Consider the following 27,646-nt stretch of genomic DNA (forward strand, 5'->3'; position numbering starts at 1 on the left):
AGTTGAGCCAGTGGAGACATTGGAGAGCATAATGGAGATTCTTGTGAATAAGTTGTGCACATTGGCAATATAATGTCCCCTTGTTTGCCCTGGGTGTGCTGAAACAACCCCTTAACCTATTTCATTCCCATAGGCTAGTTCAAGGCTTAGTAGAGATATTTTTAATTAGTTAAATTTAAGTTGTCTTACGTTATTATTTTGCAGACAACTTGAGTTTAATTAATTACTTTATTTCATAGATGACCATATAAAGTGGATTTAAAATATAAAGGGTCACTCCATGAAATTTATAAATAAAATTTCTCAAAAGTTCGTAGGTGGGATATAAAACAAGAGTTAAAGGGGGAATAAAATCTTTGGTCATCTTCATATTTTCTCACTGAGGTGTTTGGACATCATTATTTGACTGAAACCCTACGATTAAAACCCTACGGCTATTTGGCTATGGAGAAGTGATTTCTTCCTAGTCAAATTAAAGGTGGATTCAAGTAGGATTCATAGATGCAATTAAATGGAGAAACAAAGGTTTAGAGCTAAGTTGCAGTTTACATGTTCTGAGAATTACAAGTAACAAATTTATTTGAATTTTCAAGCAAATAATAAATTTGCATGTATTGTGTCTGCAAATGGAGAACAAAACTCTGAAATCATAGTGTTCTGTGTGCAGTGAAACAAACAAATAGAAATTCAAAAAAATTATTTAAACTGCATTTACCTCAACTATACCATTCAGAGTTGCATAAGGAGGCTATACACCTACCAAAGGTAGCAAGAGAATCGATTTGTTTTTTTAAAGGTTTCAAATCCTTTCCCCATGCAAAGCAAGCTCATCGTTCCAAGGAGGCACCACCATAATGAGGCTTCCATATCACAGTTCTTGAAGTGGAACAATAGTATAAAAGAATACTGATTGGATTAGGGAATGCTCATTAGATTGTTCACTTAGCACTTTGAGTTGATTAATATTTTTATTTTGTTTAGCACTATCAATTTTCTAAGGAATTTCTGAATGTAACAAGTTATAAACTCAACTTCCACGTTTATCAATCTTATCTAGCACTTTTATTGTTCAGCAATTAGAAAAGAAGTTTGTTGGTAATCCTTGGAATTGTTCTAAAATATATATGTGATGATTCATTATGATATTCCGTCATAATAATATTGAAAGCAAACTGTTTGACGAAATGCCTACATAATAAAAGGAAAAAATTATGAAAGTTGGAAGATTGGGTAAGAACTTTCTGCATCATTCAGTTGATCTGGATTTGATCCTGTGATTATTTTAGAAATCAATGTTTCGGATTACAGTGAACCATCAAACACGGAGTGTAATCCAAAACGTCTATTCTAAAAGAATCACACAATCAAATCCAGAAGCATCTAGATGACATTGGCATGGATTACGGAAATCATAACATTAAAAAATATTATCATCAAAATATTAAAAGCAAAATCCAAGAGCATGGGAAAAGTGCACTCTGTAGAAGAAGAGAAATCACATGCCTAATTAAATCTAGCAAAGACACCTCCACTAAATGCTAACGAAAAGGTTGCAATTACACTTTGTGGAGGAGAGGTAGATGCAGAAAAATGTGATCATTGATTGGCAGGATAGAAGATATATTTCAGTCTGTATATTCCTAATGTTTCCAGAGTACAAAATATATTAATCATTCCTAAAAAATATTTCCACAAAGCCATGCCATTCTATTCCTCATTCATCAGATATGCAATAGATATAGTTGTTCATACATGCAGTCTTCAACTATGTATACAATGAGAATTGTATAGCACAGCCAATGGTGGTTGAGAAAATTTACTACTACTCTGGTATTCACATGATAACATTTATGATTTGACAATTAGCATTGTTTAGTTGTTTACTTATTTGTTGTTTAGTGTATCCTCAATTCTGATATTTGTGTAATTTATGGTAATATATATATATATATATATAGTCTCCCATGGTGTCCCCATGTCCCCAAATTTCAGAAACTCAGAGAAACGTTGTTAAGCAGAATATCACTTGTATATCATTTCTCTAGGACTTCTCCTTCAATGTCAACTCAATCTGAATAATTTCAGACCTTAACCTTCAAGACTATTTTGAACTTAGTGAATTATTTCACATCTGTTCTTTACTTTTATTAGTTGTATGTAACCTTGGACAAGCAAGCACGGTAACTACATTTACATAGTAATAGCATCAAATTCATTTTGATATTGCCATTTTTTATGTTACCAAGCAGCCAAGAAAGTTGTTCACATCACTAAGATAAGCTAAGATAATAATATTAATGTCCACAAAAAACCAACAAGGTTTATGGGACTGAACATACAAATAGAAGAACCAGCCAAAGCAGAAGCACCAAACGTTACATTCTGTGCTGAATAAAGGTTGAGAGACATATTAAGAGTAATTACCAACCTTTGCCTCTTCAAAAGTAGACATGTAACCAAAGGATACCCTGATAGCTCCAGAAGGCCTTCCACTTATAATGTCATTATCATCCCAACACACATGTCCAGACTAAAACAGAAATAATCAGTCAGTACCATCATTCGAGAAATACCATACTGATGAAATTTAGATAAAGAATTATGCATGATTCATTGATGCCAATTTCTTATTTCACGATGAATTAAAAACTATATTGTACAAAAAATTTAAAGTAAAATAATTAAAAGTTGACAAACCATGCAAGCATTACTTAACAATAATTGATTTGACTATCATACCTCAAAGTTAGATTGCATATCTATGTTAGTCAACTCCAAGTACTTTGAACAAGCGCCGGGGTTACAAAAACATCCTGTCTAATGAAGAGGAATAATATGAAACACTTATTTTAGTCAATAAATAAATATCTTCATCATTTTAAACTTTCATATTGTCTAACCTAAACATCCTTAGACAGGAAGGAAAATAATAAAATCAAATCAAAACCATTCAATATTAATTGTTACAATCTAAGATTACAAAAATAATCTGAATTTGAAAATAGGAACTAATTTCTACAGAACAAGGCAGCTACCAGTAGGTTTGACAAACATCATTTTAAAAATACAATCTTAAATTCAGTCATCTCCATTATACTTTGAAAAAATGATGAATCTTGTCAGAATGCAATACTCACTCTTCCAATTAGAAGGGGAAGTTCCCTATAGACAAAAACTGGTCTAAAAGTGTCACAACCCTCTAGATGCTAACCTTTACAATTCTTATATAATTAGATATAAATTATTTGATAAATGTGTTAATGTATGTCATATCCCCATTTTAAGATAGAATTTTAATAATAATTAGACAATAAAATGTTATTAAATAAATAATGATAATAAAGTTGTATTAAAACTAATACTAAAATATAAAAAATAGTAAATAATCATTATTTAATCTATATTATCAATGAAATAATATTTAGTATGATATTTTTATAATTAAAAAATAATAAAATTTCAATGAGTAAATAAAAAAATAAAACTAAATACAAGAGACAATATTGTAGAAAGTATGTTAACTTTCTAAATAGAATTTAATAACAAATAATAATAAACACAAATAAGTAAGTAAATAAATAATATAAATTAACTAAATCTAATGAAAAGTCAAGAGATATTTAACAAACAGACATGACTCTTTAAAATTAAGATATAAAAGGGAGGAGAGTTTATTTTAGAGAGAAGAAAAAAGAAGAGGAGAAGATAGGAGTTCAAAAAGAAAAATGGAAGAGGAAAATAATATGAAGAAAATAAGGAGGTGACTTTCTGAAAAGGTATCAATGATATTGAAAGGATGTGAACCTTCGAAAGGGTCATAATTATGAATAGTTGAGACTCTTCAAAAATATTGTGATTATAAAGTATTGGGGCTTTTCCAAAAGATTTTAGTTATGAAGTGTTGTGACTTTTCGAAAGGATTATAACTATGGAGTGTTGTGACTTTTCAAAGGATTTGTATTATGAAAGGTTGCGACTTGGAAAAGAAGAAATTAAAAAGTATATTTTATCCTTTCCTTATAATTAGAAAAGGAAGAGAGTTGAAATAATCTAGAAGGAATAATTCATTAAAGGGTCTACTAAGGATAGAGCCACATGGACCAAGAACATAAGAAGGTAAGAAAGTTATGTTTATAGATTATATATGTTTAATTATGTTAATGAAAATGTTTATACTAATGAATCATACTTGTGGATAATATTGCATTAGCTCATGGTGTTAACACCATGGAGATTAATGAGACCCGAAGCATGGGGTATGTGAGATGTTAAGATCTCCATCTGACCATCATGGCAAAGAATCAATGGATAATCTCCATTTGCCAAAATATTTTGATGATGTCAACATAGGCATATGTGAATGGCCTTGGATACAGGATGTCCGTCCAAGAAGAATCTTAAGTGGTGCGCTACCGAGAAGACGGTGAGGTAGTTATGAGCTAGGAAGCTCGATTTGGAGACGTCCTTAAGATTGGGGTTTAAGATAGAGGGTAGAATAGTGTAGTTATGTTATTATTACCATGATTCTAACTTTTTTCCCAAACTAACCCTAATAGTGGGGACATTACATTGTGTCTTTTACTATTATACATCATTTAATTGTTCTTAGACGACATTTACTTAATTGCCCTTTGATGACATATATTGGTCTCTATGGTGTTACTTAGATATTTATTTAAGTTTCTTTTTAAATATTCATTACTTTTTGTTGTAATTCGAATTTTTATTTATTCTTTCATTTATTTATCTCCTTAGTCAACAAACATATAAAATTATTCGAAATGAATGTTTCCTGTCAAAATATTCTAGAATTCTTAACTAAAAATACTCAACATTAAAATAAACAACAAAATAATATAAATCGGAACATATATATAAAAAGCAAGTAATAAATTTTAAATAAAACATTACAATTTTTCCATGGTCAAGTTATATGTAAGTATTTCAAAACATAAATAAAACAACATAAAACTCTAAATTTAAAATTTATAAAAAAAAATTAGGAATAATTATAAAACAGTACAATTTTTGAAGTATTCTTAGCCCAATTGTACAAACAAATATATTTGGCATACCTTAGAATATGAGCCGACTAATATAAAAGGGCTTTAAATGTGAACAAAGGTATAAGTGGATAGATACCTTGTAAAATACAAAAGACTTTTTGCAATATCCCTATTTTAGCAAGTTCCTGTAGCTAGGCAAGGTCAATTCATCACTATGACCCTCAAGAGCTGGCCGTTAGATTTGAGGGTCTATGTTGATTGACTTGCTATTTATAGGAAGTCAATTTTGGGCAATTACTATTTTTAGTAGTGCAGTGGAGGCACATGGCAATTGGCGTCTTCAGTGTTTGATCGGGTCAATTAATGGAGCTTCATATAATGAGTTGTTTATTAAGACTATCTTAATAAATAACTTTATCATTATAATGTTATAACTTGAAAGTGTGTGAGAGAAGCATCTGTAATGAAAAGTGTGAGGACGAAGCCAAGTTCATTTTGTAATTATAAAGAGGCCTTCTGGAGATGATCAACCTATTCTATGACAATTTGTATTTTCTTCATTTTGGTGTATTTTGTTGAGGGTTTCATCATGGATTTGTGAGGACTGATTCATCTTCTTGTTTGCACTTTGAGCCATAGGAAGACATGGTAAATTATTCTGATTTACTGAGATTAATTCTGCTTACTTGGATTCAATATTTGGTGTCGCTTTATACTGAATTTTCCATTATTTTGCTGCTGTTCGATCAGGGTTGAGACGCCAAGTATTGCCTTTATTTATGTGGAAGTATATTGTTGCTTTGAAGGCCATTGATAGTTGTTGTTGGGTGTTTGAAGTCTGCAAATATGTATATTTATCTGGTCAGCCAGTTTCCTAGCAAGGCTGTGGATTTTGAAAGGGCAGCGTCTGCATAACTACAGACTGCGTTTGGGTTTGAAAATCCCTCAGTTGCATCTGCTAGCAACATGCTGGGGAATTATTGCTTGGGCATGGATTTTTTAGGAGAATCTGCTGCAAGTTTTCCAACGCCTACCTTGCCTGTTAGCTACATTTTGAGGGTGTGGAAATTACATTCAATCTCTTGCAACCTGATTTCTACATCAGATATACAATCAGGTTCCATATTTAATTACTTGTACATGAGAATTGTTGTAATAATTTGCAAACTCTATAATTAAAAATCATTAGTTTGATATTGGCATTTGTTAGTAGTTGTTACTTGTTCATTTCAGCATTTATATATATTTGAAAACACAAAATAACATATATATTGATGCAGGAGCATCCTAGACTAGTTGGCAATCCTATATGTTGGATTGGCTTTTAACCTTGGAGTTGGTGAACTCGGTTAAAAGGAGGTGATGCTCGATCACTACTAGTGTAGTTCTCGGTTGTAGTTTCACACAAGGAACTTGGAGACTGAAGGAATTTGGTGATCATGTTGGTGCTCAGTTAATAACCTGCTCAGTGGAACTTGTGCTCAGTGAATAGGGAGCTCGATGGACGTGCTTGCTCAGTATGCTCGATGCATACTTGGCGTGCTCGGTGGTTGTTGTTGCTTGGTGTTCTTGGGAGATTTGATCGGCCAACTGGTGCATTTAATTAGTGTTGTGCATGTTCGTGACATGGACCGATCGTGGGATGTGTAAGGACCTATTTAAGGTCTTGGTTCTTTCTCCTATGTGCATTCAATGATTGTTGTAAGCCAACTAAGGCATATTGTGTTTATTTGGGTTCTAGGTGATTCTAATTGTAAAAAGCCGACTTGTGGTTGTGCAAGTATAAAAGGAAGGGTTGGGTAGTGTTGTAAGCAGTGAAGGGGACCAAGTTGGAAGTCAACTAAAGAGAAGTAGTAGAGAGGAGTGAAGTTTAGAAAAGCTAGTAGCAAAGTGTGGGTTTGGGAAACAAGAAGGTTGCTTGGTGGCTTGTGAGCACAAGTTCAGAATTTTCTTGGTGTTTATACCAAATTGTTGTGTTGTTACATATCTAGGCTAGCTAGGGTTGGTTGGATATTGTGAGATATTGATAAACTGTTACTGTAATTGCTTATGTAACTGGTCGTAATCAAGAAGGCCTTACAATCCAACACATCGCATGTAATTAGTTTTTTATGGATAAAAGAGTTAGTTTACTATCGGATCTCGTACTGTGTGTTGTGTTTCCATTGTTTCGTTATTTGTTGGGAGTTTGGTCACCTCCATCAAGGGTTCAATCAGCCCTGCACTGTGTTTACCATATGGAGTAAATAGATTAATGCATACAAACAATAAACAAAAACATGCAACAGCAGTACTCCTTTGATTATTCGCATATGCCAAAGGGATTACATAATGCTTCCAATGATGATTACAACCATGATCCAAAGTTGTACATATACCATCCTGAAGAACCTTCTCGAAGGGGCCCGTCGGCTACATAACAATTACCGATGACATCAACCTGTCGGCTACACTATTTCCCGATGACATCCCCCCAAAAGAAAAAGTCATCTCCAGACGACAATTACAAAATATCTGAGACAGATTAATAAAACGAAATACATTAACTGACTAACTACAACAAAATAGATCTATTTTTGTCACACCACTTTCACATTCGTCCCACGCCTGCATCAAACTAGTCTCCAAACCAGGTTGCATCTATAGCCTCTACTAACACAATTCTATCTCCTTAATCAAGCTGACCTTGATAGCCACCCGTGCTGCTTTCTCTGCTTCCAACTCTTGGGTACCCTGAGCCAAGTGTCGCTATACTGCCTTCAACTAGATGAGCAACTTCTCCCAAGCTCTCTATGCATCCACCAAGATAGCTTCACGTCCAACACCTACTCCAAGTGCCTTAAAGCTTATCACCCCTCTCGAAAGGCTTGCTCCGTTGATCTTTCCACCTCTAGCACACTATGCCTGCAGCAACTTCAGGTCTCATCAACTAGTCACACTTCCCAGTACTGATAGCTGAATTGACTAACCCCAGCGGGGTCTGCCACCAAGACCAAATTAGCACTCTCAAACCCACACAAAAGTCCATGGAACACACCATTTTTGTCATTTTATTTCGATTCGACACTCTTTCTAACAATTGCTTATGTTTTACTACCTGATTCTATCTTTCTCTTCCCTTTGGCATCATGCATTACTCATTCCGAACTATTTCAATCTATCGTCTGTTTTTTTTTTTTTTTTTTTAAAACCTCCTTTCACCCTTCTACTATGTCTATACGGTGGTCTCTCTTTGTTATGTTACAACCTCGCTGCCAATGTACAGCTACACAATGGATTGCTTCTGCCATAGCTGTACCGTCTTCCTGCTATCGTACAACCTCCCCACTCCAATTGTTGCTACCATACGGTATGGTTCTCTTGCTACCGATGTCCATACAAGTAAGCCATACAGTCTTTCTCCTTCATTGTATAGCAACCCAACCTCCAAGCAATCTGGTTGTACGGCTGTACAGTGCTATTACTTTTTCTGCAACTTTCCCAGCCATGGTCATACGATACACCTCTTTGGTCGTACGGTACTTCTCATGTATGTACAGTAGGCATTTACATGGCCATACGATGGTGGCTCCTTGTCCGTACAGTGCCTTCAATCCGTATGGTAGTTCTTATGGTCGTTCGTACAGTTACCTTGTTTGACCGTATAGTGTTGTCTGGCAATGTGCATACCCCTCTGTGGCCGTATGGTTTTGTTCATGTATCATACGGTGATGTTGTACTCTTGTTCATACGATATCATACGGTACCCTAGCTAGTTCGTACAGTCCTTTCCCGTATCCATATAGTTGCTTTGTCTAAGCTGTACAGTACTTCCTTGCTTGCTTCCAGAAGGTTGTGCGGTGGTAGCTCCTTGTCCGTACAAAGCCTCCAATCTAAACGGTATTTTTCCCTTGCCCTGTGCTTGCCATATGGTGCACCTCTAGGTCTCTTCCTGCAAATTTCCAACCGTAAGTTGTATTCTTCTCTTTTCGACATGGGTCAAAGCTCTCTCTTCTCCCACCAATATGTTTTTTGGTTCAATATTATCTCCGAGGTTCATGGTTTGTACTGTGGCCTCTTCATATTTTATCGGCTTATCTTCACTAAACGTATGGGCTGGTGTTTCATCCACCTGTGCTTCTCCTTCCTTTAGTTCACTATATTCCTCCGGGAACTCGTTTCTTCCTTTTTCTTCTTCAACACCCAACATGTTGCAGCTCAGGAAGAGTTCGTAATCCTCCATCTACCAATGAAATAGTCCATTCACCGAATCTAGGTCGTCCTCATTCGACCCTCCTTCCAGTCTCAATACTCCCTCTTCATCAAGTTCCATTCTCTTCTTCCCCTTGTCATCCCCTCCACCTTCGCCTTCGAAATCCGATGACGCTGCCTCCTTGCCTATCATTTTCGTCCCCTGCTTTCCATTAATAGTGTATTCTTCTTCCAGTCATGCTTAACCCTTGCTTGTACAAGCCATCCCCGGCCCAAAATGGCGTCATATCCTCTCCTCTTCAATGGGATGACAAAAAAGTCGAGCAAGAACAGCTGTGTTTCAATAGTCACTGGTTGTGCCATCAGGATTCCCAACGGTTTGATCCCGTACTAGTCTATCGTGAGCAACTAGAAGGTTGGTTGCCACAGCGTAGGTTGTCCTAATTTTTTCCATACATCTTCTGCTAACACATTCACGCCTGACCATGCGTCCAACATTGTGTCTATCAAAACAATTCCCAAAATGCCTATCTCCACTATTGTCGGATGCCTTCTCGTTGTGAGTGCTAGTAGCATTGGGTTTGTTGCCATCATTCCACTATTGTCGGATGCCTTCTCGTTGTGAGTGCTAGTAGCATTGGGTCTGTTGCCATCATTCCACTACTGTCCCTTCCTATTTCCTTCGTCGCTTTCGGAAACGGTGTCATATTCAGAATGGTCATCTGTAACTGAGGCATTGTGAGAAGGTCACTTAATTTGATCGGGACTTCCATTTGCATCACCTGCCTTGTTATGTTTTGCTCAGCGCAGTTCCTCGTTGAGGTACCAGTAGTTCCTCGTTGAGGTACCAGTTGCTTTCTCAATTTCCGCTTGTGCTTCTTCCAATCTCTTCTTTTCTTCCATCGGGTTAGGGTACAGTTTTGCTTGTTTATGGGTGATTGCCAAGACTTCTTCGTCCGCGCCGATGCTGATCAGATTCACTCCTGATTTCGAGCACTTGGCATCTTCATGATCTCCAGGACCACACCATCGACATAACAACTTTGGTGTATTTGATGATGTACAGTTTCGTGCAAAGTGGCCCCATAAATTGCATGCTTGGCATTGAACCATGGGGCAGCCGTTCGCATTGTACTGAATTCGGATGCGGCCCCCATTATTATTGTTGGTATTGTTGTTTTGCCGTCTATTATTATTTTTGTACCCACCCGAAGTGGCACCATTATTGTTTGTGTTTCCGTTCCCTCCTAATGTGGAAGCTGCCTATGTCAGGAGCACTTGTTAATGCCCTCTTGTCTTCATATTGAATGGCCATTCCTTTGTGGAATGTCCCATAATTTGGCAGATCTCACAGAACTAGTTCTTCGGACAGGATCCCTTTATGTGACCTTTTGTCTTGCATTCGATGCACATAGCTCGCTTCCCTTCGTCTCTTTCTGCATATTTTTATATCCCTTCATCATTTTGATCATATCCTTCTGGAGAGCTCGGACCTTCTTGCTGCCCTTTTCGTCATCACTGCTATCTTCTTCCAAAGACGCGTCATCTGAGTCGGATGAGCTACTTTTTTTCTTTTTTGTTTTCTGCTCACTTTCTAAGTTCATCGCCAGATTGTATGCTTCAGTGTATAATGATCCCGGCACGATCTTCATTTTCTTCCTTAACTTCGGGCGTAGTCCTTCAATGAACCATCTCTTTTCCAGCCCATCTGCCAGCTTGCTTTCTATTTTATTTATTAATTCTTTAAGTTTCCTAGCATATACACAGACTATTTCATTTTTCCTTTGCTTTGTGTTGTATATTTCTGCTACAATCTCATTGTCGTCGCACAACAATTGAAATTCACTGATAAACTCCTTTTTAACTCCCGCCTAATTAGTTAATTTTTGGAGATCCGTGTTGGCAAACCAATCAATTGCTACACCTCTTAGGGTTGCCAGAAATTGTCGAACCCATTCATCTGTGTCAATTATGCCATTTGCCATCCAGATTGTTTCGCATGTCTTACAGTGTCGGATTGGATCGGTCATTCCATCACCATCAAATTTTGGCAATTTTTCCTTTGGTCCTGCCATTATTACTTGATTTTGTGTACGGGCGTTGTTCAGTACTGCTCCACCGACACTGTTCAGCACTGCAACACCGGCGCTATTCTGCACTCTGACACTGGTGCTCTGTATTCCAACCCCGACACTTTGCACTCTGACACTAGCGCTCTGTACTCCGACCCCGGTGCTTTGCATTCTGACACCTTTGCTCTGCACTCCTACGTCGGCGCTCTGCACTCCAACACTGGCGCTATTTCGAACAATCGTCTTATTTCCAACAACTGCATTCTTTGGTGAAGAATGGTCTTCATTAAGTGAAGTTGTCCGTTCCGGAAGTGTATCACGGACGAAAAGTTCACTCCATGCTTGTGCTCCCTCGGCATTCCGAGCTGTGCGAGTTAATTCCCTTCCATCTGGATTCTCTTGCCTCGGCGTATACAGGTTCAAAAATTCCTCCCTTGTTTCTTCCACCAAATCCAACCATTGTCGTGTCTCTTCCAACAATTTGTCGGTGTTTTGGTAAACCTCTGTCTACGCTCAGCCTGTTGTGCCAAAATTAAAATTTCTTGTGTAGTGCATATTCCATCTTTTCCCTTTATCTTATTTCTATCCTTGTTAAGTTGATTCAGCATTAGTCTTCATTCCTCTGCCTTCGTTCTAGGTCCGTTGGGCAATGGCACCAAATGTTTACCGTATGGGATAAATAGATTAATGCATAAAGACAATAAACAAGAACATGCAACAGCAGTACTCCTTTTATTATTTGCATATGCCAAAGGGATTACATAATGCTTCCAATGATGATTACAATCATGATCCAAAGTTGTACATATACCATCCCGAAGAACCTTCCCAAAGGAGCCCGTCGACTACATAAAAATTACCAACGACATCAACCTATTGGCTACACAATATTTACCGACGACACACTGTGTCATATATTGACACTAAACATTCCAAAAAAAACACACATTTTTAGCATTGCTATAGAGTACGAGCTATCAAGGCTCTTACAGTGCTATCAAAGCGGTTTCCTGCCAGCCTGTAGGCAATTAGGGTTTAACATGGCACAAAGATTCATACCTAGTAAGCACTACACCCACAAAGGTCGCAATTCTCTACCTAATAATGGAGAGCCTGATATACAATTTGTCAGCATAGATGATAGGGATCCTAGCAGTTCTGGAGGTTTGAGTAGTATAGGTTACAGGGATGCTTAAGAAGGTTCGGAAGACATTGAGAGACCTTGCACATGGTCAACACCATGTTGTCAATATACTGCAACAGCTATCTGATACATTGGAGAGTATTGCAGTCCCTAGAGGTCGAAGTAGGGAGAGAGGTACTAGTAGTGATTTTGTCAGTTCATATAGGTCCAGAGCAAATGACAGGTTGAGAGTTGAGGATAAGATTAGAGTTGAGGACCAAATTAGAGTTAATGACAGGATTGACAGGTTCAGACATAGAAGTGCTTATGATAGGCCATATCAGCCTACTTTCCAGAGACCTGAGGTTGACGTGGCTAGTACTAAGATTGAGGCTACGCCATTTGTTAATGATGTCGTTGCTCGCTATGCTGAGGGTGATGCTTTTTCACAAGCCATTAAGCAGAATCTGAAAGTTGAAAAATTTCTTACATAGAAGCAAGAGCACACTAGACCTAGGCTTAACTTGAGAGATAGAGGCTAAGACAAACTTATTTGGGAGAGGCAACCAAAAAAATGACATTGGCCCACTTTGATGGCAATGGCAAGGTTACAACACGAGCTTGGGCTCATAAGCCTCATACTTATCTAGCATTGCATCCCATGACTAAGGAGGATGCCATCTACTTTGTTGTGTTGCATTTGGATAGTGTAGCTCATAATTGGTGATACCATGGGCTTATTTCACTACATCACGATTTGTCATGTCCCCTTCTCAGTTCTAGAGTTTTGGCGCCAGGTTAATCTATCTCCACATCTAGATAGATTAACAGCATTAGCTAACAAGATGCCTATCAATCACATCGGAAGTTTATTTTATATACTTCAATATTTTATTAAAGTGTGTGGATAAAGTCACTTTATGTTATTAAAATATTTACTTTATAAAGTGACTTAAGTGACTACAGGACGAAAATTGTGTTTGATCCCACATTCCTTGCTTCATTGTTTTTCCCTCACTTCGAGGTTAAAAAAGGAGAGCTTGCATTGGGATTGGTACACACAAGAATTTTTGAACTTGATATCCGGAGTATTGGTTGCTTAAATGTGACTAAGTTATCTCGAGGACAAAAACCCTTGGGAGTTAGAAGCTGGACATAGCCCCAGTCTTCTTATCTGAAATCTAGATTCAAGTTATCAGAAGTTTGTTGGATGAGCATCAGTTTGTGGGAGAGTCTCAATCTTGCCAGTATACTCAAGTTGGACATTTCCATTCTTCACATCTTGCAATCCGTTTCTACAGTCGTGGAAGTGAGTTAGTGGAAACTAGACGTTGAGTTTGATAAGGTAAATATGCAAATAGCTCCTTGATTTGGAGTTAAAGCATTGCCGGCAGTGGACAGATCTTAACAGCGGTGTGAGAAAGGCCTCCCAATTGGGTCAAAGAACAACGACAGGCGGGGTTTGTTTGATTGTGTAGACACCAGTTTAACCGTCAGCAGGCAGGAGCTATTCGTGGTTCAGACTTCACATAACCGGGCCAGCTTAATGCATGTGAAAGGCAGTGTTTCCAGACAACATGGGTTACATTAAGACGTTCCTTCATCACTGGATGTCGATCTTCTTCTCCCCCCCCCCACACACCGCATACTGGGAGCAGTTGGAATAAGAACCGCCAACGTGACTGAAGCTAGCAGACCAGAAACTTGGCACCCAACTAGTTTAAAGGGGGTGTTCAATTAATTGGGTCTGTCATACTTGCCTTCCTACATAAATTTAGTCTTTCCATTTGCAATGTTATTGTTATATTCAGAATCAAGATGGTTTAATTATTCACTGTTATTTGGCTTGATATAAATCTTGGCTATCAAAATCAGTCTGAACTTTCATGTTGGATTGTATAACTGATTACTGCTTAAACGCAGCCCACCTAGTGCATAAAATTTTAACTATGGTTTTGGAACTATATAGAACCTTTGGTGAATGAAGCATAGGGGATTTGAAGGACAACTGTTTGACGAAATTTCCCAGGTACAGTTTCATAACTTCTTGTTGAATATTAGTCAAGAATATTACACGATCAGATAATCTCCTATCAGGAGTTTGTCGACAGGTTCCTTGAGTAGTTTGATAGGAAGGACCCTGAGCTAACATCAGAGATCTAGCACAGTTGAGATAGACAGGTGGCCTTGAGGCCTCTTCGTGATAGTATATGATATTTCTGAGAAGAGGCAACTCGTGTTTTTCATTGAGGACTTAGTTGAGCCGCTTGGAGTGCGGGTTAGGGCCTTGGGTCCACCTAACTTGTAGGAGGCAATAAAAAAGGCAAGGAATCTTGAGTCATCTACACCATGAAGCAAGTTTCCTTCAAAGCCCACTACATCATCATATGATAGAGCAACCCCTAAGAAAGATGATAGAGTTGATTCTAAGCATCCTATGCCAGCCCCTTTACATCAAGAAACTCTGAATCATCTAAGAAGACTATGGTTTTATTGTAGTGAGCTCTACGATGAGAAACATGATTGTGCTATGAAGCCTAAGGGTAAGAATAAGATAATGGAGTGGTTCTGTGATGATAAGGACAGTTCTGATTTTTCCTGACAGCCAGTAAATTATGAGCATGTGATACATGAGGCTTTAGGTGATGGCGATGAGGTGATAGATGATTCTAACCTCAAGGTAGTTTACCTTTCTAGCATGAGAAAGGAAGATGTTGTAGGGCATAATAATACAATGATGTAATTAAAGATAGTAAGTTTGGGGTTGGGTAGTTTGGTAGCAAGGGGATGTGTTGAGTGGTCTTCCTAACCAACCAGCCTTTAATAAAGAACATTGGAACTTGAATGATGTACTTGTTGTTTTTGGTGATCAATAAAACATACTAGTTTCCCTCGCCAACTTTGGTACAAATGATATTGATCGAATGCGTTGTTGATTCTAGTATATTTGAATACATGCTTTATTGTTCTGGTTAGTATTCATTCTAGATTTTGGCATCATTGCCTAAGATCAATCCTGGAGGTTATATATTAGACAGAATGGAGTAATGGGTAGACCATTCCTTCCACAGATACAAGTAACAAACAGTGAGGAAGAAGAGGAGGAAATCACAAGGGAAGATCAGGTGACACAAGATCTGGTGGTAGCCTAGGAAGTCCTGTCAACCAATACGTGCAAAGGGAAGCTCGAGAGATAGCGATTCTAGAAAGCACGATAGGATGAACTTTTGCTGCCACCAACGATGTACAACCTTCTTTGACAAATTCCTTGGTTGCTAGTAAGAAACTTGGTACACATGCAGGAAGAAAGTATCGAAGTACAAAGAGAGCAGAGAAGGCAACATGTGCTCCAACAATTAACTGGAAGTACACGGGAACTTCAGGAGAAAAAATTCAAGGAAGACAAACAAGCAATAAAATGATTCAAGTCCCTACTTCCAAACAAGGACCCAAGGCGAGTACGAGAAGAAGCCGAGGGGGAAACTTCCTTGGGGCGACTCCTACGGAATAGGGTACAGGAAGAAAGACATTGCTACTTAAGAGAACTTGTTAATCAATCCCAAGATCCAAATCAAATTGAAGCGAAGTTGATTGAAAATACAATAAAGGGCATTGCCAATTTGGCAATCCCAAAAGGACAGGGAAGGAAGGTGGGGTGGAAATCTTGAGACCCTAGCAAGTAGGGATCACCATTATACTCAAGAACAAAGCTCTAGTCATGGAGAGGACAAGCTAGGGGGAGAAGGAGAAGTCTACAGATCAAGCACCCAAGAAACCCCCCCAGTAGAAGGGAACACAACCCCGACAAGAGGGAACAGTCAAAGGAGCGGAAAAAGGATGGCCATAGAAAAGCAAGGGCAATGCACAATGCCATCTGCCTCTACATTTCTGAGGTTTATAGGAGATGGAACGGAAGACGCTGCAAGACGACGTAAAAAACCTGCATAACAATATGGCAGACGAATGGAAAAAATGACATAGACGAATGGCTAAAGGCATTTCCTGCCACTCTACGGGGTATGGCTATTGATTGGTACACAGACTTGGAGGCTAGGAAGGCCACATCGTTCTAGGAGGAATTAAAACTCTTACGAGATGATGATGAGATCATAACGGAGATATACAACACAAGACAAGGGAAAATAGTATCTGTAAGAGCAATATAGTAAGAGACTAAAGGAGTTGATAGGGACATTGGATAAAAAACCTACAAATGGGCTAAAGAAAGGTGGTTTATTGAAGGGTTAACCATGTCCCTCTAGAGGAAAATGAAAATTGTCCCACAATCATCATTTGTTGAGGTATGTACATGCACGATGGATATAGAGAGTGAAAGAAGAATTTCTATAGGAAGGAGGCACGAAAGCAGGAGCGAGAGTTCTGAAGAAAGTGGGGACAAATCTAAAACCATCCAAGCATTACGAAAAAGACGTGGTGAGGATGATGAAGGAAATAACAAGAAGCAAGGACAAGAAAAATAAAGGAAAAAAACAATGGTGTACAGACTGTGAAAAGGAAGGACACACGAAGAACACTTGCCCTAGGAAGGCATTTTGTGAAATATGTCAGGTAATGGGGCACCCTATCAAGGATTGTCCCTACAATTTGAAAGCGCACAGAGCCCGAGTATTTTTTACCATTGTTATTTCCAGAATTTAGGATGTTAGTAAAATGTTATGAAGGACTTAATCTAGACTATGAAGAAAGTGAAATTTGAAGAGTTATGAGGTTTACTGGGTTTTCTTCTACTGTAGCATATTTGTTTGAACTTTGAACAAACCCAGCTTAGGAGCAAAAACAACTTTGCGAAACATCCTTAAATTCTGGATAATTCTTTCTGATGGTACTTGTTAACTTTAAGAAGATGTGAAATAAAATAAAAAAGAGAAAAACTCGTTCTTTCATTACAACAAATAAATCTGATATGGGTACTCCATTGTTTAAAATCTGAAATTTCTAATTAATGCAGTATGGCTGAGTCTTAGTATAGGAGACTAAAAAGAGATCTTTGATGTGTGGTTTTAATTCTATGAACGTAGATATTATGCTTTTAAAATTGATTTCATTAGATATCCATTGAAATCCTATGCAGCTGGATGGTATGTTCAAGGAGAATACAACGAAAAACATGTGTGTCTAAGTCTTTGAACAATTCCAACCGAATTGTGAAACAACTGACAAGCTGTTTAGTTCCCATGTTTCAAACAAAAGATAGCTGTTCAAATTTTAAGCTTGTAGCCATTTTCTTTCGTATGGAACCTTGAAAGATCTCTGTGCATTTTAAATCAAGACACACATTTTATTGAGTTTGTAACTTTGTCCTATAGTTCAAGGCTGAATTTGCAGTCCCATGTTTGAATACCAACTGAATGTGTACGGTAGTTTTGCCAGTATTGATGCAAAAGACTTTGTTTTTCACTTATAGGTGATGATTCTTTTAGATGGGGCTTATGGTCTGATTTAAATATTCTGGAAATTGTAACTAACATATACCAGTACCTATATATACATACGTGAAAACTATGAGCAAACTGTTTCTATACAACACAGCTTGTCAGTGAAGGATTGAAAAAGAAACAATTCAGTCTTCTACTTTGTATTTTCTTTCCTAAATAGATAAGTTTTGTTTCCTAGAACCATACTTGATAGGGTCATCCAATTGAGTGGGATATTTTACACTTTAGAAGAAGATACATATATTAAGGAACATATGTGTATAAAGCCATACATGCCCGATCTACATTATCATATAATTACAGCAGATGCTGAAAAGAATAAGTGCTGTGTTACAACCGTCATAATAGTGGATACAATGAAGCTGCTGCATTTAAACTAGAAACTTTCTGTGACTGATAATGGTAGATTATAAAAGACTAGAATTAATTAAGAATGCTCTCACATCCACAGTTCCGAAGTTGTTCTCATATTGTTACTTTCAGACTTGGGATGGATTGTCTCATATCGAAAAAAAACTCAGCTTAGTCATTCTTGTGTAGTCTAGTTAGTTGTTCCTATGACGTCATCCAAACCTAAATAGTTTTAATTCTATGCATCATTGTTCCAAAAATATGAGTTAGTAGCATTCAGTAAAGTATCTATCTAGAACAGAAAACAGTCATAAACAAGGTGAGGAAATAGGATACACATGTATATGTAAACATTACACATGGTTAAACTCTTAACCCTGAACCTAGTACTATTGATGTTATAGAGGATATTCACGAATGCCACCTAATTCGCCAAAGTGGGTGTATGATGGTGAAGAACTATTGGGGATGGATAATACCCCAAAAGGTTTCTATCTCCCAAATAGTTATATCAAAATAATTAGAAAATAGAACTATATACCAATAGTGAGAACAGTTCAAGGGCCTTGATCTTGTGAATATGGGTATTGTTGGCTACAAAATTTGTACATCACTAACTAAGACTTACAAAATTGTTACTTTAGGCAACATTTCATGAGCTTTCTCTCTCCTCTCGGCAATAGGGGAGGCTACTTTCTTACTGTAGGTGGCTTCAATAGGAACTTAACTGAAATTACACAAAGGATGGTTCTCTTGATCAATTCCTCTCTTTTCAAGAATGATTTGCATAGAACTCTAACTTTTCAACTTAACAAAAAGTGCCTTATTGCTACAATAATACCGGTGACCCTGGAATTGACATAAGAACAACAACAGGGGCAAAAATTCACTTTTTATATTTTGTGAAACAAAAACAAAAACCCAAAGTCTCCTGCACTTGTCTCGAATGAAGATTCAACTAAAAAAAACAATAAGGCACAAAGTCTCTTACTGGATACTCTCAAATTTAATAAAAACACTTACAATTGAAGCCCAAAGTCTTCAACTCTAAAAAATTGCAGCCACTACTATCAATTACAATTTGTCCTCCTACAACACAAAGTCTTTAAAAATTCAAATGGACTCTGAACGCAATAAGCAGCTCAAAGTCTGCACAATCAAATTCAAATCCCTCTTGATCAAAGCTCCCAAAACTCGCAATCAAAATCCAGAAAATGTCGTCAGATAACACCTTGAATCAACACAGAGTTTGAAAGCAAGTTGTCTCTTTTATTGATAGCAATCTAATTTACATGCAAGCACAAAGTCTTAGAGTACACAATACAAATTGACAAAATTTTCTCGCCTTGCCAAAAGATGATTATTTACAATGAGCTCTCTCCTTTATATAAAAAAATAGGAGAGATAAAGGTGGAGGAAAATGTCGAACAACCTCAACCACCTTATCTCTACTAACTACTTTGACTTTATTCAAAGTTGCATGCCTAATGCGATTGGAACTTAACTACATGAGTTGGTTGTACAGGCACATGTTATCCTATACTTACAACATAGAAGCTCTTTACATGTAGTTTTTCTACTACTATTCTACTTAGAGCATATGAAAATCTAATTTTACTTTTTCACATAGTATCAACCAGCTTTCCAAACTTTCGCAAGGACTTAGGTACAATTGCAACATCTAGTTCACCGATGTGTTGCAAGATCATTGTAACCTTCCTGGGTATGCTTGCTACTCTAGATATCTCTTTGTTACAAATCTCCATTTGATTTTGCAGATTCTTTAATGAATACTTCTAGCTTACCAATGTATCCAACACACTGATGTTGAAGTCATCCACTTCAAGCTATAAGCAGATGGCCTCTGCGAACTCTGTGAGAACAGCTTTTTGATTCTTGAGTTCATTATCTTTGGTGATGATTTCGCATGATAGCCCTCTGAATGCCTCTTTGATCATGCTTTTTTGGTTAGTTATCTTGGCTACTGTTGCCTTTGCATCTTTTACAAGTCCTCGTAGAACTTGCTCTTTATTGGTCATCATATGTGCATAATCGTGGTACTTCTCAATAGACGTGATGACTTTATACTCGCACAAGACGTCCAAATCAATCTCCATCATGTTGGTCCGAGCACCAAGATTCCCATCCAGCAACTTGAATTGATGATTGAGTGACTTGAGAATGTCATTCAATTGAATAGTAGTCTCTTTCCCTTTTGGTGGTGTAACTTTTCTTGACATTGCCGAATGGTGTACCTAGACAACTGTGACATGAAAGGTCCAAAGTGTATGAACATCGTCATGTGAGGGGTCCATGGTAAGCCTTTCGATGTAAAAACAAAGATTTTAGGGAAGGTACGGATAGGGAGAATGGATGAAATGATTGAGAACAATGAACGAACAAATGGGTTAAGCTCAAAATGCCTCAAAAATATGCAAGTGAGGAGTGAAGTATAATGAAATGAAAACACAGCATGCTTAAATAGGTGTAAGTCGTACTATGTATCCGACAAGCATGTGGGAGAAACTTCAACCATACGGCAACCATGTGGAGGTTCATGGAATGCATGGTGGTGGGGTTTTATTATGCATTTGCATATGAGGAAAACAGTGAGATTCCCTTTCTTTTAAGAATAGGATTTCACACTCGATTGCATATGCAAGTAAATGGGACCTTGCATATGCAACTTGGAGAAGTAGATGGAACAATAGAAGAGCCAAATTGACATATACAAAACAAATGCAAATATGAAAATTGAAATGATGAAAATTCCATACACAACAAAGCAAAAAAACATCAATGCCTTCAGGAAAATAACAAAGGAATTTTACCTCAACTCCACAAAAAATGAGAAAACAAGCCTTTTTCCTAATCTTGAGCAATTCTGAAATAGATCCAAGAGATTTAGGATTTTAGATTTGTCCAATATCACAAGACTTGTATAGATTTAAGATTTCAAACATTGGGGATAGTCAAGATTCGAATTTGGACATGTGGAGATAGAGAGATTAACTGCCCAAAACTTGCAACAAACTTTGACCAAATCAATAACATATGCAAAGAATTTGGAAAATGGTGTCCAAAGCATATCAAGTGATTTAAGAGACTTAAATGCAAGCTAGGAAGCATAGTAAATGCTTTCAAACTTACCTTGATCCAATTACTTGTTTTAATGGAGCAAATTGCTCAAAAGTAGAGCATTTTTTAGCAAAAATGTGCCCTAGATGGGTTGAGAAATGAAGAAAAAACTCAACAAACTCCATTTTTGAGTAGGCCAATGTGTTCTTTATGTGACTTTACGCAAAAATGACCCTTAGAACATCAAAAACAGTCAAGAAATGCTCAAGATATGAGCATTGAAAGTTGGAAAACCCGTTTTTAGATAAAGCCCAAAAGAGTGAAGTTTTGAGAGCCTAAAACATGTGCTTTTGGGCTTAAAATCACCACTTTTGGGTGTTTGACCAAAAAGTCTCTTGTTATGAAGTAAAAATACAATTTTTGGTTCCATTTGCATGTGAAAAAATGTGCCCAATAACCCTCCAAAACGCAAGCTGCAAGTTAAAAATGGGATTTCCTTGTGCAAATGCATATATTATAATGCATGCAATGTGCTCCAAAATTGTGACTTAGTGTTTTTTATTAAAGATTTCTTGTGAAACGCACTTTTGGAGAGCATTTACATGTTTTTGAAAGACATGCAATTGGGCAAAAAATTGTCACCTTACCTTGGTGGTGTTTTAAAACATGAAAACAAATTTTAAAATGCATGTAGTTGGGCCAAAAAATGCCACTTTGGCTTATGCTAAATGAAACGAGTTTTTAAATATTAGATACACATGCAACTGGGTCCAAAATCACCACCTAGTGCATAAAAATGTTATTAAAACATGTATTTTAACTTTAAAAGTCCATTAAGTAGCCATTTTAAAAGATGTATATGTAATGGGTTAGAAAAACCCGATTCAAATGCATTAATATGTATAAAATAAACTTATAAATGCAAAAACATATGTAAATGGCTTAGAATTTGTAATTCACATTGATTTAGTAAGTTTCAAATATGCAAATGCATATTAAAAACCCACTTAACACATTAAAACCTATTATTGCATATAAAAAGTTGATTTAATTTAATGCTAAGACTTCTAATTTATTGGGAGCGGATTTTTATTAGGTATTTTGCATGTAGATGTATGCAATATGTAATAAAAATCCCACTTTTATGCACTTAAGTTGTCTCATGCATTTATATTTAATATTTGTCGTCGGTAGATTTTGCATTCTGTAGCCGACTTGGTTATGCCATCAGAGATTTTGTATTTGGTAACCGACGGGTAGATTAGGATTGTTTTGTAGCCGACGGACCACTTCAGGAAGGTTCGGCAGAAATTATTTATACCCCGTCTGGGATCACAGTAAATCATCTTACCTTATGCTCTGTATGTAATCTCTTGGCATATGCAAATAATAAATGGAGTACTGCTGTTGTTGTTCTCGTTCGTTGTCTGTGTGCATTTAATCAATTAATCTATGCGGTAAACATTTGGCGTCGTTGCCAGGGATCGAACCCGAGTCACCCACGTGACAGGTGGGTGTGATGACCCTGTCTTAAAAAGCTACTGAATTTACACCAAAACTGAACTGCAGCAATTCGTCAAATACTTGGTGTGCAACCATTAGATGAGCACAGATGTAATGTTTTCAAACCATCCACCAAATTAAATGGTTATAACAAATGTAGTGAATAATAGTGGCACTAACAAGTTCAGGAAAAATCTTATTGTATTTTGCATTGATGGACTGATCTATTACAAACTTCGTAGTAGTAACAAATCCTTGGAGGTAAATGCATAACAATAACTAGATATATTCAATTCTGAACTTTGCTAATAAATAAGTAACATTTAAAAAAAAACCTGGGGATTTCCTTGCTTAAGCATGAATCCTTGGTATGGCACTTCTCCCTGCCTGGCTGCAATCACACTGTCGAGATTTCTGGTGAATTCGAGTCTGTCCCGATCTGCCCTTCATAAAATATTGATACTGCTAATTTTATCCCGGACTATCGTATGGGTTTATACTGAATCGTTTCAATTAATCCGACGGTCTGCTATGTTAATGCTCAGAACCGATGAACCCGAGTTATATCTCCCAGTCTACCCTCGTCCCTGTTTATCACTGCTGTTGGATTTTGTGTGCGAATTTTAATATGATTCGCAACCTTCAATTGGAGCCCAAACGGTTGTGACTAAATCCGCCTGATATTAGAAGAATCGTGCCCTGGGTCGCATATAATTTCGGAGCCGGTTTAAAATATTCTTCCCGTCTTCCAATGACGATTTCAGCATCGGAAGTTCATGAGTAGTCCCACGAAATACGTATAATCTCGGCTGCTTCCCCAAACTCTGATGCTCCTTAATGCTCTCGGCCCAATATCCAGGAATAATGCGTCTCCATACTCAGGGTAAATCCATACCTATAAGTGCTTCAGCTAAAATACATCTAAGGGTGCCTTGACAGTTCCGAATGGTATGGGAGATTTCCCACTATAAGACCTGGTTTTCTTATTCAAAACAGTCCTTACTGTTAACCGCCTTCAATGTAGTGAACCTTGAGAAGGCCTTCTGTCTAGATTTCTTCCCTGATGAGATGACTGAAGCGCCACCTCCCGATTTGCAATAATTCGGGTGATATCTCACACCCTCAAAATTGCTTATCAATGGGAGTTTTCGTTCCCAAAGATAAAGTTGAGAATTTGCAGACCAAATGACTACAAATTGCTCCAACTGAAGAAGAAGTAGAATCCACAAACCCGCTTGTGCAAATGGGTGCCTCTTGTCCTCTATTTATTCACTTTTTGAGAAGTCACTGGAAGCTTCCAGAATCGTCCTTTATAATATCTTATTATAATGCACTTTTATTATCAAATAACTTTTATAAAAATTAAATAACTTATTAAATTAAAAGTGCAATCTTAATTCATCATTAGAATATGTAGACCCCATTTACTGAATGTAGCAAAATGCAATCTTCTGGCGACGAGATGACTCTCTCTCCAAGGTTATTTGCCTACGAGAGTCGGTGATAGGCAAATCTACTGTAGGAATTGTGTCGCTAAAAAGGGGACATCACAGTGGGAATACTCACCACTATACTACAACGACCCATTTACTGCCTGCGGCACTTCTTATCCATCCAAAGTCCGCAATTTTATTGTGCCATTGTCACCGACCTCCCAGATCTGGTATAGCCCGACCCATCTAACCTTAAACATTCCTGGTTTGATTTCATTCTGACTGTCATACATCAGTACCAACTGCCCCGGCTGGAATTTGTTCAGTTTCAGGTGTTTGTCATGCCATGCCTTACACCTATTCGACATTACCTCCATGGCCCACTGTGCTAATAACCGCTTCTCCTCGAGCCTGTTCAATTTGTACAATCGCTCCCTTAAGCTTTCCACATCGCCTAGCTTATTTTCCAATGCTATTCTCAAGCTCGATATCATGAACTCCGCTGGTACCACTGCCTCCTGTCTGAACATGGATTGGAACGGTGTGTGCCCTGTTGTCACCTTGTATGCTATGCGGTATGCCCACAGAGAAGAAGGTAGTTTTTCCTCCCAATCTTCACCTTCGATTGCACAAGACTTGTAAATAATTGATACCAGGATCTTGTTTGTAGCTTCGGCCTGTCCGTTTACTCTTGGATAGTACGGGATCGATAATGAATGACAGATCATGAATTCAATGGTGAGTAGTTTGATAACATGGTTAACAAAGTGTCCACCCTTATCACTTGTTAACTATAATGGAATTTCGTACCTGGTAATGATTTGCTTGTAAATAAATCTTGCTGTGCTGACGGCTGAGTTATCCAGTAGTGCATGTGCCTCCACCCACTTGGTCAGGTACTCTGTTGCGACAACAATGTATCGGCACTATCTGGTCTTGCTCACCTTCAGAGGTCCGATGAAATCCAATCTCCACCGTTCGAAGAGTTCCTACACATGTGAAGAGTGGAGCGACATAAAGTCTCTCTTCAGCGGCTTTTCGGCCCGTTGGCAAGTGTCACAACCGACAACCCATTCCCACGCGTCATTGTACACCATCGGCCACCACAATCCTACCAGAAGTATCTTCCTCGCCATGGTGTCAGGTCCTATATGTCCACCTGCTGGTCCCTCATGTGCTTCCTTCAGTACTTTCAATATTTCCTCCTCCAACACACACCGTCTGAGAATGTGATCTGGCCCCATTTTGTACAATAGTCCATTAATCAACTGAAATGTGCGGCTCCTTAATACCAATTTCCGCCTTTCATTCTTTGGCATCTCACTCGGTGGCTGTCCCGTGGACAAGTACTCCCCAATTCTAGTATACCATTTTGGTAGTACTGCAATTTGGAATAGCTATGCATTAGGGAAGTCATCATTGACGCCTCCATCCGCTGGTTCACCTGTTTTAATTCTCGATAGATGGTGCGCACTGACATGCTTCTTCCCGGCCCATACAATAATTATGAAGGTGAATTCCTGAAGCGAAAGAAGCCACTGACTGATTCTTCCCTAAATGACCAGTTTATTTACGAGGTAAAGCTTGATAGTCCACATAAAATACAAACGGTGTTGCCAACAAATAGTGTTGGAACTTCTATACTGCATACACCATGCCCAATGCTTCCCGTTCCGTTGTACTGTAGTTTTGTTCCGCTCTTGATAACAGTCGGTTGGCAAAGTATATCGAGTGATCCAAGCCGTGGTTGCCTATCTACGCCAAGGTTGCTCTGATCGCATAGTTGGATGCGTCGACATGAACATGGAATTCCTTAACCCAATCTGGATATGCCAAGATGGGTGTCGTAGCCAATCATACCTTCAGCGCTTCAAATGCCTCATCATGTTCCTTCTCCCATCTGAATGCTTCTCCTTTGCGCGTTAATCTCTCCAGCGGATATGATACTTTGGCAAAAAATTTAACGAACCTTCTGTAATAACCTAAGTGTCCCAAGAAAGATTTTACCTCCATTACATTGGTGGACAGCTGCATTTCCAATATTACTCTGACCTTGTCCAGATCCATCTTTAATCCCTCTTTACAGACTATGTGTCCGAGCAACCTTCCCTACGGAACCATAAACCTGCACTTCTTCGGATTTAGGGCTAGGCGCACCCATTGACATCTCTCCATACACTTGCCCAGTGCTATCAGGTGTTTGTCCTCAACACTGAATACCGACCAATCATCGAGGAATGCTTTGAAGTTTCTCACGAACATTTTGTCAAAGATATGCAATATGATATGCTGAAATGTAGCACGTGCATTGCACAAACCAAACGGCATCCGGTTATATGCATACACTCCATCTTCTACGACAAATGTTGTCTTCAGTTTATCCTCCTCTACGATTTAAATCTAATTGTATCCGGAAAATCCGTCCATGAAGGAATAGATTTCATGTCCTGCAACTTCTTCCAATATACTGTCCATAAATGGAATCAAGAAGGGATCCTTGATCATGACTGCATTCAGGCATCTGAAATCAACGCATATCCCGATCTGGGTGGTGTCCTTCAGTGAGATTACTATGGGTGACACCCATTCACTGGTCTGCACCTTGAAAATAATATCGGCCTCCAGCATCCGGTTGATTTCTTCTGTAACCCGTGCTACATAGTTCTTGTTCATCCGGTATGGTCGCTTCCGTACAAGAACTGCACCCTCGACCAACGGGATGCAGTGCACACACAACTCTGGAGGTACTCCTTTCAGATCCTTGTATGCCCATGTGAATACATCCTTATATTCTAGGAATATCTTGAATGCTGTTGCTTTTAATATTGGATCCTAGTTATCTCCAACCAATATGTTTCTCAGTTCGGCTTCATCTCCCAAATTCATAGTTTGCAGTGTGGCTTCGTTGTATTTAATGGGCTCCCCCTCAGTGAATGCATGGGCGGGTGTCTCATCCAACAACGCATCCCCCTCCTACATTTCTCTGAATTCTCTTGGAAACTCATCTCCGTTGTGGCTTTCCTCTACTATCAATACATTGCAACTCTAGAACAATTCGTAGTCCTCTATTTGCCAGTGGTAGAGACCATTAACTGAATCCAAATCGTCATCTGTTGATCCTCCTTCCAACCGCAAGACTCCCTCCTGATCCGGTTCCATACGCTGCCTCCCTTCATCTTCCTCTTCAGAATCTGATGAGAAAGCTTCTTCTCCCACCATTTGAGTGTGCAAATCAATGACGAATTTTCTCCCTTTGCTTTCAAGCGATAAAGTGTTTCTCTTCCACTCATGTTTAACTCTGGCTTGAACAAGCCATCTGCGGCCCAGAATGGTGTTGTATCCTTTTCTCTTCAGCAGGATCACAACAAAGTCAAGTAGGAATGGCTGTGTGCCAATTGTCACCGGTTGCGCCATCAGAACGCTGATAGGTTTT

General features: G+C 38.1%; 1 protein-coding gene across 1 annotated transcript in view; it reads right to left on the reverse strand.

Moving 5' to 3' along the window:
* ABA3 (molybdenum cofactor sulfurase (LOS5) (ABA3)) overlaps positions 1 to 27,646 on the reverse strand; it is a 219,227-nt gene that overhangs the window by 84,816 nt on the left and 106,765 nt on the right. The window contains exons 13-14 of the mRNA XM_089811712.1: positions 2,740 to 2,817; positions 2,429 to 2,530 (exon numbers count right to left, since the gene is read on the reverse strand). Coding sequence (XP_089667838.1) covers positions 2,429 to 2,530; positions 2,740 to 2,817 — 180 coding nt within the window. The remainder of the gene's footprint in view (positions 1 to 2,428; positions 2,531 to 2,739; positions 2,818 to 27,646) is intronic.

Source organism: Cupressus sempervirens, chromosome 11 (assembly GCF_028749045.1).
Source record: "Cupressus sempervirens isolate cs-2001-9-10 chromosome 11, ASM2874904v1, whole genome shotgun sequence".
NCBI lineage: Eukaryota > Viridiplantae > Streptophyta > Pinopsida > Cupressales > Cupressaceae > Cupressus > Cupressus sempervirens.